General features: G+C 35.5%; 1 protein-coding gene across 5 annotated transcripts; it reads right to left on the minus strand.

Moving 5' to 3' along the window:
• Positions 1-3,790: 3,790 nt before the first annotated feature.
• On the minus strand, positions 3,791-18,552 carry LOC104599161 (Polynucleotidyl transferase, ribonuclease H-like superfamily protein). Of its 5 annotated transcripts, none has more exons than XR_016082349.1 (8): positions 18,195-18,549; positions 18,017-18,076; positions 17,797-17,909; positions 13,342-13,410; positions 6,266-6,317; positions 5,947-6,112; positions 3,956-4,247; positions 3,791-3,829 (listed from the first exon to the last, which is right to left on the minus strand). XR_016082349.1 is itself a non-coding variant. In XM_010261572.2 (7 exons), the coding sequence occupies exons 1-6, from the start codon at positions 18,510-18,512 to the stop codon at positions 5,975-5,977; spliced, it is 750 nt and encodes a 249-aa protein (XP_010259874.1). In that variant the 5' UTR covers positions 18,513-18,549; the 3' UTR covers positions 3,829-4,247; positions 5,947-5,974. The 5 variants fall into 5 exon arrangements, 2 of the variants coding, with proteins under 2 accessions (XP_010259874.1, XP_088753686.1); XR_735483.2 differs by adding an exon at positions 4,618-4,647 and having other exon boundaries at positions 3,829-4,247; positions 18,195-18,550; XR_002022759.2 differs by adding an exon at positions 4,353-4,647 and having other exon boundaries at positions 3,829-4,247; positions 18,195-18,550.
• Between the last annotated feature and the right edge of the window lie 736 nt (positions 18,553-19,288).

Genomic DNA, 19,288 nt, shown 5'->3' on the forward strand with positions numbered 1-19,288 from the left:
GATCGAATTTATACGGCTTTGCAACTGTAATAAGGACTAAGGCCTATAGCCTGGGGCCCGTTCCAGGCCTAAAACATAAGCCCGGGTCTGATTGCGGTCCTCTAGTTATATACATCTGGTTTTTGAACCACCGTTGATCCGGACGGTCGGAATGTTCGGCCTACGAACTGTTCCCTGGTCAAAACCGTTAAATCGATTAATGACCCGTTGATTCAGGCAATTGAATTGTCAACCTGTTCAATGATTTTTGACCATTTTTTATTTTTTATTTTTTATTGTCAGAATGGGCCATCCATTTGAACCGGATGGTTGAACCATCGACCCAAAAACCGATGGCCAAAATGGTTCCCTTTCCAGGTTGCTTTTTAAAACCTTGCATCAAATATGTAATATTACAGAAATATGCGCATAAAAATTATTTTATACATTACATAATATAAAATATTATATATAATATGCATTATAAATGTCATATTATATTATTTATATTATATAAAATAACATATATATACATATCTATAAAATATGTATAAATAACATATATAATTATGTGCAAGTCTAATATTTAGAACTATGATTGTAAATCCAAATATGTTTTTATTGTCTTTAAAACTAGCAAATAAACCCAATGGGGTTTATACCCTCTAATTTATTAACAAAGGTGATATTTGGCAAATCCTTTTAGGCAGATCTTATGATAGCTTAGATGGCCAAAAGATGTAAGGAGATTTTTGGGGTTTTGTCTTTAAGGATTAGACTGTTTGGTGAGTATCCTTTCTACAACGGGCTACAGAATTGTTAAATGAAAGATTTTAGGTGTAGAAAGACAAGAACAAGACTTTATTTGAAGCTTCCAAATTTTTTGCCATTTTGGCCTTCTATGAGTTTTTTAGGACATTGGTCTTTCTAGATTCCTATCATTGCTAAATGGAGAAAAACCAATTTTTGGTCTTCTAAACTTTGAAAAGCTTGAAAGACCACTCGAAAAGGCTTGCCAAACACCCTTAGAGTCAAGAAGGGTAACTAATGGGGGGGGGAAGGATTTATGAATGATGTTATTGAGTAATGATAGATTTTATTAGATGAAATTAAGACCTAATGGGGATTTTATTGTGACGTCTTATATTTTTAATAATTTAGTTTAAAAACAGATATCTACATGTGTGAGAAATGAGAGGAGAAAGAGGTCTCTGTGAGGCATGTGGCAAAAAGACCCTTAGCCTCTACACACTCCTCTTTCTATTATATACTAGTAAATGTACACATATGTTCCACGTTATAATTTCAGATAACAATAATAATTTCAATATTCTTATTAGAAGCCATTAAAAGATAAGTAAGTAATGAAAGCATGGCATGTTGGTATATTTAAATTTTGTATTTTATTTTCAATGTTAATAAAAATACTTCTTAATTATCATAATTATTCTTTTAATACGACAAACATATAATATTAGTGATGTTCAATTTTTTTACAATTTTTTGTATTTTCTATAATTTTTCATTTCTATCTATTTTTCTAAGTTTTTATTATATAATTATGGCATCATGTGTTGACCTATTTGACTTGAAAGAGAAAACAATCTCATTTTTTGAAATTTTAAATTTTTTATTTGATTTACATATTTAATTATAAAATTAACACACTTGTCTTCGTTTAATATGGCAAATTATAGTATTCCAAATATGTCAACTTTTTCTAATAATTTTATATTTTTTGTAATTCTCTCTATTTTATAGTTTTTATTATTTAATTATGACATTATTGATTAACCCATTTTGCCCAAATGGTTTGACTGTTAGGGTGCAAGTTGTGTAGGTTGGGTTGAATTTGTGCTCAACCTAGTCCCAACCCTTTGCATTGGGGTTAAGGCTCAAGCCCAAGGTCAAACTTAATTTGTCCAACTTGGGCCAAGCTTGCATTAAAATTTGATGCATTTAGATTAGGCTTAAGCTTGGATTGATCAATCATTCATATACTAAAATTTGACATAAATGTATGTGTATGTATGCCATGCTCAAGCTACTTAAACCTAGGCTTAGGTGCAATTCAAAAACATAGAAGAGTCCAAACTTTTGGGCCTAGGCCTAGGTCAAGCCCAAAGGCCAAAACTCCAAGCTAGTTCATCTAAAATTGCAAGTTGGGTTGGTTCAGACTCAAATTGAGCCCGCCCAATTTGCACTTGTATGGAAAAATAACTTTTCTATGAGTTAGGTTAAACTTTTATTCTATTTCCATCATTAACAAAAAATCATTCTTTTTTATTATACAAGCTTGTGGACCCCAATAATTCGGATTGAGTACAGGCTGAACCAAACTATTTTAGGCCAATTAATTAAAGGATCAAGTACCTAATATCCATAATGTAATTAAATATGTGCACTAATGTATTAATCAGTTAAGAACATTCCAAAATAAGGGTAAAATGGGAAGATTAAGAAACTTCTTGAGTTTACCTCACTCTATTTCTATAAATAAGGATGTCATACCCATTTTAAAGGACTTTACCCATTACTCATTTCACTTCACACCCATTATAGAGAGGGAAACCCATTTCATCTCTCTCTCCCCTCCAGTTTCCCACCACCATTACATTGGACCTATGGAGCAGACTATTAGTGCCAAGTCCACTGCTCTTACATTAGAATCTTTGGTTACACTCTGATCTCCAAGGAGAACAACACTCTACACTTCAACCTCAAATGGTGATAGAGGAGGAATTACTATGCAACTACACCGCCTTCAACATAGAGGAGGAATTACCCGAGACATCTCATTCTGCTTTCTCAAACCCACTTCTTCAACTTCAATGGTAGTATTGTCACCACCAATATTAACAATCAATGTTGTATTCTTCATTAGCAGAGATGATGATATTGGAAGAACACCAACAAGCCTCAAGAAATTCTAGACAACAGTCATCTACAATTCAAAAAAAAAAAAGTGATGGTTTTGTTCTCTTATTTTTGAGTGGATTAAATGGATTTTGTTCTCTTATTTTTACCTGTATTTTCTTCCAATTCAACCTTGCTTAAGGACTAACCATTTTTGTTTTCTTGCGTCCTTTTTTATGAGACTTGTATCAAGATTCTAGGATTACAATTCTAGGTCTACATCCATAGAAAAGGCAATGGATCTATATCATTGTTAGCTACTACTTCAAGATTTTGGTCCCTCAGATCAAGATCCATTTAGATGGGAGATCCGGATCATGAAGCAAGTTCTTTCCACGAATATCTCAAGGTAATAAGAAGCCAAATCATCTCATCTAAATGTTGGTGTTCGCATCTAGGTAAGACTAGTTACGATTTGTGTTGTTTCTATACAAAATCATCTTATCTAATATTTGCTTACCCTTTCTGTTGTGCCTCAATCACATGGGGATCACTGGTGAAAGTAAGGACATGCTTGCAGAAAGGAAAAGCACAGGGTTAATTCAACTGAGTTCGCATGGCCTTGCAATATTTGCTTACCCTTTCAGATGGAGGCCCTTGATTTTAACGAACTGTACTGAAGAACGAAATGAACTCACCATTTCTAACAGAAAGGAAAAGCACAAGGTTAATCCAACTGAGTTCGCATGGCCTTCCTGTGCATATTTTCTAATACATGCTTGGTTCTTCGGTTCTTCCTTCCACAAAACTATCAAACGGATGCAAAAGATCACACGATGTTTAAGGGATACACCGTCTGCCTTGTCTCAAGAGAAACTGGAACCAATGGATACCATTTTAGAAGCCTAAGCTGAGATTGAATCAACGCTTGGAGGGGCATTTTGTTCAGAAATTCTGGATTTGTAAGAAATACAACCACATTTCATGAACCATTCTGCAGAAAAATAGACATCTTAATTCATTACTGTTAAAACAAACCCAGATTAGATATGTACTAATCCTGTAGCTGTAAAATCCTAACCTACTACCACTCAACCTTAAAAGTACTACTTGGGCTCACCATGTAGACTTTACCAATTAACATCAATGGTCCATTCACAAGAAGAAATGGACAGTCCCATTGCAACTGATTGCACTGTAGTGTTGATCGTGTGTACATAATATGGTGTCCATGATGCATAAAGGGCATTATCAATTTGAAGAGAATGATTGATGACACTCCCCTTGCATGAGGTTGAGGCATTATAACATCATTGAAATCTACTTGACATTCAGACCTTGTTTTGTATAGCCATGTCCCATTTGATGCCACTCCACTGGTTCACATTTGCAAGTTCCCCCTCATGCAAACTCTGTTGAATCAGAACTCTGAGAATTATCACCTCTCAGGTCTAAAACATTGTAACAAATGAAATAATGTAAAGTAGTCAAAACTGATTCAATGTTACTGATCTCACACTGACAAATACCAAGACCAGCTGAGATGGATCAATCCTTCAAAACATGGGTCATGGCCAATGATTACAAAGCCCACATTGGTGGGTTGTAAGATCTGCACCTAGAGTTTAAATCCAACTTACAGACACCCCTCAGGTCAGATTTTCACACAACAACTTTGTAGTATTACAAAATATGATGGTAGATCCATTTTCAGGTGGAGGCAAGTTAATCAGCATCTCAATCGGATCTTAAATTTTTTGCAATTTCAGGAAAAATACAAACCTGCTAGAAATGCAGCAAGACAAACCATAGCTGCAAATGGCAAGAAGAGCAAAATGAAAAGCATCTTAATTACTTGATATGGCTTTTATAAATATAAAAATAAAATAATAAAATATCTATATATACATGAAGAGTCCATGGAGAAAAAAAAAAGATGTCTCTAACACATTCACAGAAAGGTGCTAGAAGAACAAGCATAACTAGCTTATTGTAATTGACTTGAGCTACTCATAATTTTTTTAGTTTTTTTCTCTTTGTTTTATTGATGTATTTTAGGTGTGGTAGATCATGTATGTCCTCCCCTGTATCTGTTGATTTTATTGATATTCTAATGAAATCTTAAGGTGCCCCCCCCCCCCACCTGGAGTAAATTTTGGGGTTAAAAAAAAGATCACGTATGCATTGTTATGGAGAAGGTGTGTTGTACTGTCCGCTTGGATATTCCAGTGACAACTCGTCACCATGGATAGTATATTTCTTCTTTCTGTTCACATTCCCTTTCCAGAAAATCTTGGTCAGTTGGATAATCGCCTTATTATATTGAGTATGAAAGTGGATTTTATCAGACCAACTTGTTCTACAAGCATCTAAACTTGCTGTAAGTTATGAATCGGAGTTTAATTTCCAACTTCAGCAGAGTTCATGGCTTGCTCTATAGGTTTCTGATTCTAATTAGCATCTCTAATACATATAAAAGGAACTGAAGGGCAAACCATCTTTCAAATCAGGATGATTGTCTGAAGAGGGATAGCAAAAAATAACAATTTGATCAAATCACTTTTTTCTTTTTCTTGTGGACCCACTAGTTATACGCTGTAAGTTATGAATCAGAGTTTAATTTCCAACTTCAGCAGAGTTCATGGCTTGCTCAAGAGGTTTCTAATTCTAATTAGCATCCCTAATACATATAAAAGGAGCCGAGGGAAACCATCTTTCAAATCAGGATGGTTGTCTGAAGAGGGGTAGCAAAAAATAATAATTTGAACAAATCACTTTTTCTTTTTCTTGTGGGCCCACTAGTTCTACTCTCAAAAATATTCCAACTCACTACCTACTCATTCAACTGGTTAATTTTTGTCACCATTACCCATCACATAAATGAGGTTTAAAATACAACCATCTTTCAAATCAGGATGGTTGTCTGAAGAGGGGTAGCAAAAAATAATAATTTGAACAAATCACTTTTTCTTTTTCTTGTGGGCCCACTAGTTCTACTCTCAAATATATTCCAACTCACTACCTACTCATTCAACTGGTTAATTTTTGTCACCATTACCCATCACATAAATGAGGTTTAAAATACAATTGATGAAGGTACCAGGGTCTTACTACTTGAATTGGTTGTACTGGTACATTATCAAGCCTCAAAATCTTCTGGGAAAAAATCTTCATCTTTGGGAGGACCTTTTCGAAGTTTTTCTTGAAGATCCAACTGCTTGGGAAGAACAAGCTCAGTTCCATGACCCGACATAGAGAAATATCTCTCTAAAACCATCTGAACTCAAAGGAGGAAACAAAAGCAAATGAAATAAAAGAAGAAATCAACAGCACTCTCCTAGAAAATGGAACGGGATTAAACTTATGTGAGAAGGTTCATGTAGAAAATGAAAACAATAGTAAAAAATATATAGCAAGAATACTTATATACCATAGCAGCAAAAGCGTCAATTCTTCCCTGCCGAGTGGACTTGTTGATGCCCCTAGAAAATGGAAACGGGATTAAACTTATGTGAGAAGGTTCTTTAGACATTTTCCATTTAAATAATTATCCTCTTAATTTCTCTGTTAAAGCACCAAGAATTCATATAAAAATGTAAGCCACAGGTACTCCCTTATCTTGATGGCACAAAGAATATTTCAGAAAAGGTTTCCAATAATAGTAACAAAATGTAAAAAAAAAAAAAGAAAAAAAGAAACGGCTTAGAGGAACAGCTGCTAGTGGTTAGCCATTTGATTATCACTGTAAACGGTTAATCTACAATCCTACATTTAGATCCATTTTATAGAGGAATTTTAAGTCATTTCATCCTTTTTAATTCAATTCTATACACTATATGCCCATTGGCAAGGCATCTCTCACCATAAGAGATACTTAATTTCTCAAATAGCATGAAAAGTGACTCACAATCCACTCAAAGCATCTCAAAGGGAATCACAGTGATGTGTAGCCTAGGCATTTCTCTATAAGTATGTGATCAGACCTGAATAATACTAAATAAATCTGGAAAAATCCTAACACTAATCTAGATATGACTTGGGTCGATGTAGAAGAGAAGAAGTTGGAAAACTAGGGCTGAAATCTAGTAGAGATCGAAAAACTATTGATCTCTAACCATCGCCCCAATATCTTTTATTATACTAATGCTGTAATTACATCATTGAACCTGAGACAACAGACCCAATAACTATCGAATGACATCAGTTAAGATCAATAGTACAAATTAGGTACCGTGGGCAGAATCAGTTGAGGCAAATCTGACTGCTAGGGCTCAGTTTGGAAGGAGTATAAATGCAAATATATAGAGTGCAAAACCTTATATTTTGTATGTATTTGTACTGTACATATTTGCATTTGTATTCTTTCCAAACTGAGCCTAGAGGTCAATTGAAGTACATCAGGGAGAATAAACCAGATTCAAGAGTTGTTGGGTACTTGGGTATAATGACTAGAAACAGGAGAAAGCACAAATTATGTTTGGGGCTCTTGTCCAATTGAGTCTTATAATGGTCCTAAGTACTTTGTTTCCTTTGTTGATGATTTTTCAAGAATGACTTGGGTTTTTTTTAATGAAATCTCGTACTAAAGTGTTTGATATTTTCTCTCCTTCTATGCTGAAATCAAGAATCAGTTTGTTGTTTCAATTAAATGTTTCCATTCTAATAATGCAAAAGAATATTTCCAATGCCTGTTCCAAACACTCTTTGAATCTCATGGCATTATACACTAGTCTTCTTACTCTTCCACTCCACAACAAAATGGAGTTGCAGAGGAAGAACAGGCATTTACTTGATACTACTTGGGCACTTTTGCTTAAAATGTTGGTTCCTAAAAATATTAGAGTGATGATGTCCTTGTTTCCTCATTAATCTTATGTCGTCTTTGGTTCTAAATGGTGATACACCCTTCACTATTGTTTTTTCTTCTTAGTCTCTATTTTTGTTATAACGCCGGAATTGAAGAATCAAATTTGAAATTTTCTAAAATTTTATGTATTTATGTTTTTTATAGTAGGGATATTTTCATCATTTTGACCATTCCCATGTGGGCCTGGGCTATAGCATCTTGTTCCCATAGCTTACTAGGGCTTATCTTCCAATTTTCAGCTTATTTGCATCAGTAGGTAGAAAGTTATTGTGTTTCTTGATGCACAATACAAGGAGTGGCATTTTTGTAGGGTAGAGAAAGAGAAGAGAGAAAGAAATCCCAAGGAATCACTTCAAGGATCCTAGAATCATTCTAGGATTTGTAGGAATCACTAAAGTGATGCGACAAGGCTAGAATAAACTGACACAAGTTGGAAAGAGAGAACAATAGTGTGTGTGTGTGTGAGTGAGAGAGAGAGAGAGAGAGAGAGAGAGAGAGAGGGAGGGTAGAGAAGAAGAAAAGAGAAATAAATCCCGATGAATCACTCCAAGGGTCCTACAATCACTCTAGGATATGTAAGAATCACTCCATATAGCAAACTTGCAAGAAAGCTCCAAAGAAATCTTCACTTCTTTGTAAAGGAAGAGAATACATCTATTTATAGAGTAGCTTGTGGCTCGGAATACTGTTCATCATAATTACAAAAATGCCATGCATTGTTTTGTGCATCAAGAAACACAATAACTTTCTACCTACTAATGCAAATAAGCTGAAAATTGAAAAATAAGCCCTATTAAACTATGGGAACAAGATGCTATAGCTCAGGCCCACATGGGAGTGCTCAAAATGACGAAAATACCCCTACTATCTAAAAATACAAAAATACATAAATTTTCAAAAAATTCCAAATTTGATTCTTCGGTTCCTACATTATGTTGCCTCATGTCTTTGGTTGCATATGTTTTATTCATCGTTTGGGTATAGATTTGGACAAACTGGATTCTTGGGCTCTCAAATGTGTTTTCTTAGTGTACTCCAAGACCCAGAAGGGGTACAAGTGCTATAGTCCTACTCTTTGTCACTTCTTTTGTGCCTCTACATGCGTCATTCTTTGAGAATGTTCACTACTTTTTTATCAACAGAAAACCCAAACACCAAGGTCCTTGCCATAGACCTCTAATGTCTGCCAACTCCTTCCACAATTCATTTCTCTCTATACGCATTTGGACCATAAATGTTGGTCATAACCCATACAAAATTGTTAGCCAAACATCTCAATTTAACTAAAACTGAGAATCTTCCAATCAATTCCTCCAAGCTTTCCACAAACTCCTCATTTCACAAAGAAATTATGCCCCCTGAGGCACCCCAAGAGGGAGCTTGAGCCACCCAATGCCTCCTCCCCCCCCCCCCCCCATGAAACGACATCAATTCAAATCCTGGATCTTCGAATTGAGAGAGATCAAGAATTTTCACTATTTCTTAGATTAATGGTCCAAATTTGACTCAATAGGATCTTTCACTCACATTTTTTTCCACCAAGAACGTTTTATGAAATTCTTTGACCCCCCCCTGAATTTGGAGCATCCAACTTTCACGTGATTCACTGCTTAGAATTATCTATTTTAAGCAAGGATTTAAATATCGATATGATACGTCCGATACGGGGCGTATCGTATCGATATTGGTTAGTAACGATATGGGATACGCTATGAATACAAGTGTTCGTATCGAATGGATATGGATGCGTATCGGCCTATATCGCATTGTATCGGTCGATACGCATTGGTACGCATTGCGTCCATTTAGGAATCTCCATAAAAATTAATGCGAATGAGGTGATTCAAGCTCAGGTCACCTCACGCACATTTAGAATTCGATGTGTTTCCAAACCAATAAGCCATGCTACATTTCGTGATATAAAGTAAAATAAAATAAGTTTTAACAACTTTTTCTGTTCGTTGCAATTTAAATAAAAAACACATTTATATTTAACAACTCTAACTAAAAATAAAAAAATAATAATATTTAAAAATAGTATGTTATAAACTAATAGAATAAATAATGTATCAAATCCACATTTATATAAAAAATGAATTTTAATATCAAGAAATTTATACAAATAGAATATTAATAATAGAATAATTATTTTAATACTCAAAATTTATAAATTTGCACATGATATAAATCTTAAAATTTTTATATACTTTTATTAGTTATTAATTAATATTTTAATTTACATTAATAAGTAATACCAACATATTTATTGTTTACAAAAAAATAAAAAAAATATTATATACAAAATATTGAAGAATATAATATTAAATTGAATTTATTAAATCCACTAGTCTACATTTATTGCAAAAAATGATTTCTTATTTCATAAAATTTATATAAATAAAAATATTAATAATGGAATAATTATTTTAGTAATTAAAAACTATGAATTTGTATATGATATGCATCTTAGAAATTTTAACAAATTTGATATACTGTAAGTTATGATTATATTTTTATAAATTATTAATTGATATTTTAATTTGCACTTGAAAATTTAATATTTAGTTGACTTTTTCTTAATGCTAAAAAATTAAAATAGTAAAATATAAAACAATTGATATAATAATTAAAATATAATAGGTGCATATGTTTAGTGTCTTGGACTCTTGATTGATGTACTATAAACGAAATTATACATCCCGGTTAATTAATCGTAATATATTTCTTCATATATATCCTTAATATTTACATTTTTATGTATTTATATACTATTTTGTGATCATTTTGATCTTAAACTTAGTGTTATTAACATATTTATGAAATTCGTATGTATTTCCCTAGTGTATCCATGTGTTTCCATCTTTTTCGTCTGTATCCATGCGTTTCCAAAGCGTATCCATATCCGTATCTGAGTTGTCTGATACGATACCCGACATCGATACTTAATCCTTGATTTTAAGGCCCATTTTAATAGCCAAGTTCACCACCAGATCTTCCTCCTTCTATAAGTCCCCAGTATTTTTTCTCTCCTTAGGATCAACTTCCTTTCCCTTTCCTTCATTTAGATATCCTAAGAGCTCCTTCTCTTCAACATTCTTTTGGCTCTGAATTTTCCCCGGATTCTCTCTAATCCTCTCATTTTCCCCTAACAAATCCCTCCTTATCTCTATATCATCATGCCCTCCTCCCACTAAACTATCTCCTACAATAGGCTTTCCTCCTCCTGGCATTGTCAAGGGCACAATTGGAACAAGGATGGGAGCTGTTAGATCTGCAGAAGCATTAGAAAAAGAGTTAGTTCCAAAAACCAAACCACCAGTCTTACAAGGATTCCCAAAGGAAAGTAGAAAGACAGGCGCACTAGGGTTTAAAACTATAGTTCCTTTGATTCCCGACCAAATCAGGATTCCCCAATCCTATGAAATCAACCCCATCATGTTGGGAGGGTTCCAACTTGTATTCTAGTTTTGTTTCCCCATTTTGTGTTTCCAATGAAGTTTTTTGGTTCCCTTGTGGATCCATCATCCGGACACCTTGTTCTTGTTTCTGATTTGGGAGGGTTTTCTGTTCTTCTTGACTAAATGATTCCCTATTGTAGTTGGGTTGAGCTATTAAGGCCACTATCCACTTGAGGTTGCACTCCTACATCTCTTTTGACCTCGTTGATAAGAGACTCTTGTGATTCCTCCTCCTTTTGGACTTCCTGCTTATCTCCATTGTAGAACAAACTTCGACTTAAGTGCAACTCACCTTTTCTACTTCAGACAGAGTCAATATGATAGTCACCTTCATTGTCCTTTGTATTAGAATTTTGTATCCCTTCTTTTTTTTCTGTGACTGTTCATAGGTCAGTTCATGATGTCCTCTCACCAGAATGGAAGAGGGCAATGGATGATGAACTTCATGCTCTTCAGTCTAATCACACCTAAGACCTAACTCATCTTCCTTCTGGAAAAAAAGGCAATTGGTTGTTGATGGGTTTATACAATGAAGCACAGAGCAGATAGAGAGATATAACATATAAGGCATGTCTAGTGGCAAAAGGGTATGCACAGACCTACATTGCTGACTAGTGACCATACTGAAACTTTCACATGTGTGGCTAAGATGGGCTCAATTTGTGTGATTATTTCTCTGGATGTTCACCTTGATTGACCATTGTTTCAATTGGATGTGAAAAATGTGTTTCATGGTGCCTTAGAGGAGGAAGTATATATGGAGCAACCTCCTAGGTATGTTGTTCAGGGAGAGGAAGGAAAAGGTGTGCAGATTAAAAGAAGGCAATTTATGGACTGAAATAATCTCCAAGAGCTTGGTTTGGAAGATTTAGTAATGTTGTGCAGAAATTTGGAATGAAATAGTGCAGTGTTGATCACTCTATGTTTAGTAGGGATACTGCCTCTAGCAAGTTGTATTTGTCATTAATGTTGATGACATTGTTATGGGGACTAATAAACAAGGTATTGAAGAGTCCTTTTTGGAAGAAGGCGATCAGTCCTTGGTCGCTTTCCTCTTCTTCAAGCTATAGTGAGAAGGAAGGCTGGATTGATTATGTTGTGGTGTCCTTACCAGTCCAGGTCGATCAGCCTTGCTTTGATACCATGTGATCAGACCTGGAATAATGCTAAATAAATTTGGAAAAATCCTAACAGTAATCCAGGTATGATTTGAACTGAGATAGAAGAGAAGAAGAAAAGTTGGAAAAATAAAGCTAGTAGATCGAAAAAATGTTGATCTCTAACTGCCACCCCAATATCTTTTATTAATACGAATGTTGTAGTTACATCATTGAGACAAAAGACCATATAACTAACACAAGAAATAATAACAAGGAAATAAATGTATAAAAAAGAACCTAACCCTATGACCAGCTCTATAACTCAACAAAGTTTACAAAGTTATCCAGCACTGCTTCTACTTGCACATAATGGGGGTATTTATTCATTCATTTCTATTTAATCTTTTAGAAGTCGATCTCTGGTCGTGTCTTTGTAATTCTTCCACTAAAGTACTGTGAGTTAAATATTGTAGCATTTCTAGACAAAGGTTCAGAAAATCTGGTTTGGGGAGGATAAATCACCTCCCATCCAAGGAATAACAGAACCAAAAGTAGGTAAATAAATGACCAAATAAAGGCAGTTTGATGGGGCCAATTGTAGTGCCATTATCCATAGCTTTAGGAATTCCATTGCTACAACTGTCAACCCCTAGTAGAGGGAGTTGAATCACAAAAATAAAATTGTGTTTTATTTTTTGATATCAAGAAACCTTGATGCTATTAAAATGAACGTAGTGCCTGCCCTAAGGCTAGAGATAGGTGTCTCATTTAGGAGATGTTCTAAAGGCCACATGCCCTAAAAGCATGTAAGAAGCAGTCCTCTAAAATGACTAGAAAAGCTAGAAGTTAATTTCAAAAGACAAGAAAACTTATCCAGTGTTTAGAAGGACCATTTCCTTTATTATTTTGGAATTTGAACAAAGAAAATGATAATTTATCTCTGTAAACACATAATATGACTAGAAAAGAAAATTATCAGCCAATTTGTCACAAGTGAAAGAGCAGACATAATAATTAATAGGCATGCCTTAATCCAAGAAATAGTAGGCAAACAGAACAAGATAACTCAGATTATAATTACGTGTCAATCATAAAATCAAGGGCTTCCATTGATGTCCCATGTTCATCCTGCAGGTATACCCTCCAACCCCTGGTACACACAGACAGAAAACAAAAAAGAAAAAAGGAAGATCAACATTAATATGCCATACTAAAGCAAAAAGAGGTTTGTCCAAGAATTCTTACACATCTAAACATGCAGTAAGCAAGAATATAAATAATAAGTACAGACCTCTAACAAAGTTTCTACTTTAAGTCTTTAATATACATGTATAATTGTATACATAGTCAGTTTCACCACCATATAGCAGTGAAACAGCATGCTAGGTAATGTAGGGACCAGTAGATAGAAGGCAAAATCAATGGGTAGCCTTGCTTCAAAATCCAACAAAGTATACTCTGAATCTAAGACAAAATCCAGAGAATAGTTGCTGGTTTTCTAATAGGAGAAGGCAACTACTGTAAATAACAAAGAGAAAAGAAGAAATCACATGTTTCTCCGGCATTGATTTCAAGATGAGAAAAGAATAACTGTAGAGAAACAAATTAACCCATTCAATTCTTTTTTTTTTTTTTTGATCAATAACTTTGAAAAATTTTATTGATTAAAATGCTTTAGGATACAACAAGAAGTTTCCAAAGAAATCAGCATAGTAAGCTGACCCAGTACAGAATTACAAATGTGCCCAAAACATAAATATTCTTTGAACCCCTTGCTTTGCTAAGCTATCTGCCAAACTGTTGGCAGATCTCCTTACCCATCCCACCTGAATTGACATGCTCCTTGGCATCCATTTAAATCTTCTGAAATCATTCTTCAACAGCCATGTCACCCCTTCCCCTTTCTGCAACCATTTTATCACAGTTTTTGAGTCTCCCTCGATGATCAATCTATTAATCCCCAACTCTTTAACCTTCTCAACCCCATATACTGCAGCTAGAAACTCTACCCTTGCCACATCACCCACCTCCACAGAACCAGAGTACAAGGCAATAATGAAACCATTTTCGTCTCTAATGCCCCCCCCAATACCTGAAGGGCTTGGGTTACCCACACAATTCCCATCAAAGTTTAGTTTCTTCCAACCATCTGTTGGAGGGGACCAAGTCTCAACAAACTGTTGTCTCGTAGATGATGAAGCAACAATAAGTCCCCAAACCCTAAAAAAGTTTTCGACCTTAAAGGCTGAAAACAGCTTCAAACTTTTTACCCAATGTGCCACCCTCAATATTATTGTTTCAACTAAACCTTCCTTGCATTTTTCTTTACTTTCAAATATTCTATCATTTCTTTCCTCCCAGATGGTCCAAAGTATTGCTACTCTAGTACACCTCCAAAGAACCCTTCCCCTCCTTGTCTTACCACTGATACCATTAGGGTTGAATAAGCCTTCCACCCTGTCAGGAAATGACCACTTGCACCCAAAAAGGGAAGTAAACCAATTCCAAATAAAACTGACAAAAGGGCAAGATATAAGACGGTGGAAAACAGTCTCACCACTCAATTTACATAGGACACACCAGTTAGGGGACAAGCACCAATTTGGTCTTTTCCTTTGAAGTACATCAAAGGTATTAATACAACCATGAAAAACTTCCCAACAAAAAGCATTGATTTTAGGGGGAATAGGAGGGCACCAAATTTCTTTGACTGGAAAATGAAGAGAAGATTGTGTGGCAACCATCGAGTGTAGAAAGGATTTACAGGAAAAGGACCCTTCGGAATTAGGACCCCAAATTCTAGAATCTGACCACCTTCCCCCAAGAAAACTGAATTCAACAATCCTAACAGCTCGGGCACTGCAAGAAGTCCAGACTCTCTAAGGTTCCTGTTAAATCCAAAGGTCCAATTCAACCCTGGAAGGTGAGATGGTTGACTTAGGAAATATGAAATAGGCTTACCCTTGAACCTGGACAGATCACAAAGAGAAGGAAATACACATCCTCCCAAAATCTGATTTTGCTACCAAAAGACAAGTCATACCTGATAAAATTTAGGAATGTAGGGAGAACATCATGGATGGCCTTTCAGGGAGCAGCCAAGTTAGCCCTACGGAGACATCCAGCATCCCATTCGTTGCTTGACATGCCATGAATGTTTGCAACCACTCTGTGCCATAATTTCTCATTTTCATTTGGAAACCTCCATAGCTATTTGCTAAGCAAAGCCTGATTCTTCAGTCTAACATTCCCTATTCCCAAACCCCCTTCCTCTTTCAATTTCCTCACCTTTTCCCATCTAATCCATTCAATTCTTCTGTTCTAGACAGATTTACATGTATATAAAAAACACAAAGTTTATAAATTTTGCAATTACTAAAATGCAGTTAACTCCTAATTAGAATCCTAGAAACCCCTAAAAATAAAAGGACAGCAAAATGGTAGTTGACTTAACCTAATACTTTCTAAACAAAATAGGAAACTGGTAATTTCATACCTTCTAAAAAATAGGATACCCCTAAAGAAAACAATAGGTGGTTTGAAAATAAAAACATAAAAAGTAGAAATTACTATTACTATCAGCTTCTAAATCTGGGTACAGTCAATGGTTACTCTCTCTCTCTCTCTCTCTCTCTCTCTCTCACACACACACATTTTTCTAGTAACTTTGGGATGCTCAAATCCCTCTAGAAATTGATTTGCTATATATACTTGTAAGATAGTGAATATATATTTAAGGGTAAAGAAGTAAAACCTCGCTGATATGCATTGACTGTGTTGTGTCTACATAAAATCCAGAACTGGTAAAATATTGGAGAACCCATTTTATGCATTTGTTCGATGAAAGATAACCCAAACCCGAATCTTCAATTAAACCACTTCTTCATCAAATGAAATATAGTAATATAAGAAAACAGAGAACAAGTAATCCCATTATACTATCGAGTGACAAAAAAATAATATAGATTTGAACCCGCTGGTGGATTTGGCTTCAATCTGCAAAAAAGAAAATGGGATGAAAATGTTAAATCTAGGAACCCAATGTGTATCCTATTAGTTTTACATATGGAAATCCCGCACATTGAAGAAAACAATTGGGTGTCCAGCCATTAAGGGGGGAAACAAAGGGATGGGGAAGAAGGAATAATGGACCAAAAAAAACAAAACAGCAGGTAAACAAAGGATGTAGAAGATGGATCTAGTCTTACCTTTGAACAAAATGGCTGGAGAAATCATCGGAGATCCGACCATTGGGATGGGTGGAGGTTGAAGAAAAAGAGTCTCTCAAGGCTCTATTCTGACTAGATCACTAGACCCAATAAATTTTCTCAGTAGAGTTTTCTCGCTAGGGTCGCACTGTTTAGGTGCAATCCTGCCTACTCGATTTTGGGATCACGTGTCCCACATTTTTCCCATCCCACCCCCTTATTTCCCTCAAAACAAATAAAGGAAAAAGGAATATTTTTGGAATATTCCCTTTTTCCCATCCCCATCCCACAAACCAAACCAAACCTTAGGTTGTTTTTTGTAGACTTGTGAGTATTCATGGGAGTTCGGATCTAGTCCCAACAACCAACCCCAAGAGCCATTGTAGTTGTGTATTGGGAACATCTCCCATGTCCTTCATGGCAAGATGTTCCTGATGTACAGCTGCAAATGGTTATTCGGACCGGTTCTTGGGACCCTGTGTTGGGACCAGATCCAAACTCTGTTCATAGGCTGGGCTCGAGTTCAAGTTTTGCCAAAATTTGAATGGACCTGACCCAAAGCCCAAGCTCGAAGAAAAGTAAAGCCAAGCTTGACAGGCCACTCACGAACAAGTCTACTTGTGAGAGAAAATACATAAAAGTAAATTGTTTGAATACATGATTTTCTTCTATAAGAATTTTTTTTATCAATAATCAATAATCAATAATCAATTCATTAACTTACTGAAAAACATTACAACATGTTTCTGATACAAATGAAAAATCAAATACTTTTCAAGCTTATGCATCCCCTATTACAAATCTGCCCAAAGCAATTGATCCCTATACACCCCTTGCTTAGTCAAGCAGTCAACCATCCCATTTACCGTTCTCTTTACCCATCTGAAATTTGCCTCTAATTCCTCTGTTCTTCTACAAGACTATATGTCTTTTGTTTATTAACATGGTCGGTGTAATGGTTATTCCAGTGACACCACTCTGTATGTAAAGAAGTTGACAAAATTAACATTTAATCATCTTATACCTCCTACTCGGCTATTCCATAAATCAAGAAAAATTTACTTTCATAAATTGTAGAGGAAAAATTAACTAATCAAACGGTAGGCTCAAGTAAACCAGCATGATAAGAGTCATCCCATCTGACTGGTATTTCCATGGATAATAGATTTAATGTCAAAGGCTGATAGTCTTGCAGATAAAAAGGTAAAATCATGAATAGGAGCATATACAAGCTTAATGGTTCTGAAACCCATTCACAATTAGGAATCCAAATTTAAGAATTAAAAAAAAAAAAAAAATAGGAGTTATATCATATGAGTCTATTTGACCTTTCTGCTGCTCGGACTGCAAGTCTCCCGGCAACACTGCGAACTTTGTTCGATTGCGGTGTCTCCTTTCCATGACGAGATTTAGGGAGCCCGATTATAAATTCATCAGCTTCCTGAATTCCTCATAAGACACTCAAATTCTGTTAATTCTGATAGCCAAATCACCAAACAAAAGTATTTTACTATCTTGAGAAGAAGACACGCACACACACAAATGTACCTCTCGTTCTGCAATCTCGAGAAGACGCGACTCGAGCTTCTGTCCTCGCAACTCTAAAACCTAAACCAATTCAAATACAAAAATAAAGTAAAAACTAAAAATGTTGATGTTGCAGGCATATCCGAAGGAAACAAGAGGAAATAAAAACAGCCAGTAAAGGAGATTTGATAGTGATTACAGTTAGAGGACGGGCAGAGAAGCCTTTGCTGACAGCAACACCCGTCCGAGATAATCCCAAGTCTACTCCCACACTGAACCCACCTCTCCAGTGTGGATCAATCTTCCGACGGAAGGCATTTGGAGGAATTTCATCTATAGACACTGCTCTTATCTTACTTGGAATATGAACCTTGTTCATCAGAGGAGATTGCCATGAGATAGGAGTAGGAGTGACCTTGCGTAGAACAGGACCCAGATCCCATGGCAGTTCGGTCTTGCGTGAAACAAGTAAAGAAGCTTGTTGGATGATGCATAACGTTTGTAGTTGTGGCTGCATTTTGCGGGAACCCTGCTGATGGTTTCGTTTTTCTAATTACTTTTCGGCTTTTAAGTATTAACATCTTAGGCAGCAGGCTTTTGTGTCTTACATGTGGAGGTGTAAAGTGAGCACGGCACGTGCCGTGCTGGCCCGCGGGCCACCACGGGCTGTGCCGTCCTCGCCGGTTGAAATTTTGGGGGTCGGCCCGGCACGGCCCACGGCCCACGGCCCAGGCCCAATCGGGTCCATGCCGTGCCGTGCCAGCACACGGGCCTGGGCCGGGCCCAGCTGCAGGCCGTGCCGTGGGTTTGGACTGTGCCGGGCTGGGCCATAGGGCAGGCCTTGGGCCTAGGCCGAATTGGGTTGCACTGTTTTTTTTTTTTTTTTTGAAAATTTTGTTTTCTTTTCTAAGTAAAATTGTAAAACTAAAATATTTAACTTTCCTATGAACTTTGGGAATTATGAATTATTTAAAAAATTAAGAAATGAGAAATCTAAGTTATTTAATACATAAATGAAAAAAAAAATACTTAACCAATTTGAAATAAGAATGATGGAATAACAAATTGAAAGAAAAATAGGAATTTTACTTCATTTAAATTTGAATGGTACAAATTAGTGAGTTACAAATACAATGATTGGACCATTGCATATTTGGATGAATGAAATATAAAAATGGAATAAATTAATAAAATATAAAAAATACAATATGGTTACAATTTGAAAATACAAAATTACATTGTTAAAAAATTTAAAAAATATATATCAAATAAATTAAATAAAATTTAAAAATT

Source organism: Nelumbo nucifera, chromosome 2 (assembly GCF_055504915.1).
Source record: "Nelumbo nucifera cultivar China Antique chromosome 2, China Antique-T2T, whole genome shotgun sequence".
NCBI classification, from domain to species: domain Eukaryota; kingdom Viridiplantae; phylum Streptophyta; class Magnoliopsida; order Proteales; family Nelumbonaceae; genus Nelumbo; species Nelumbo nucifera.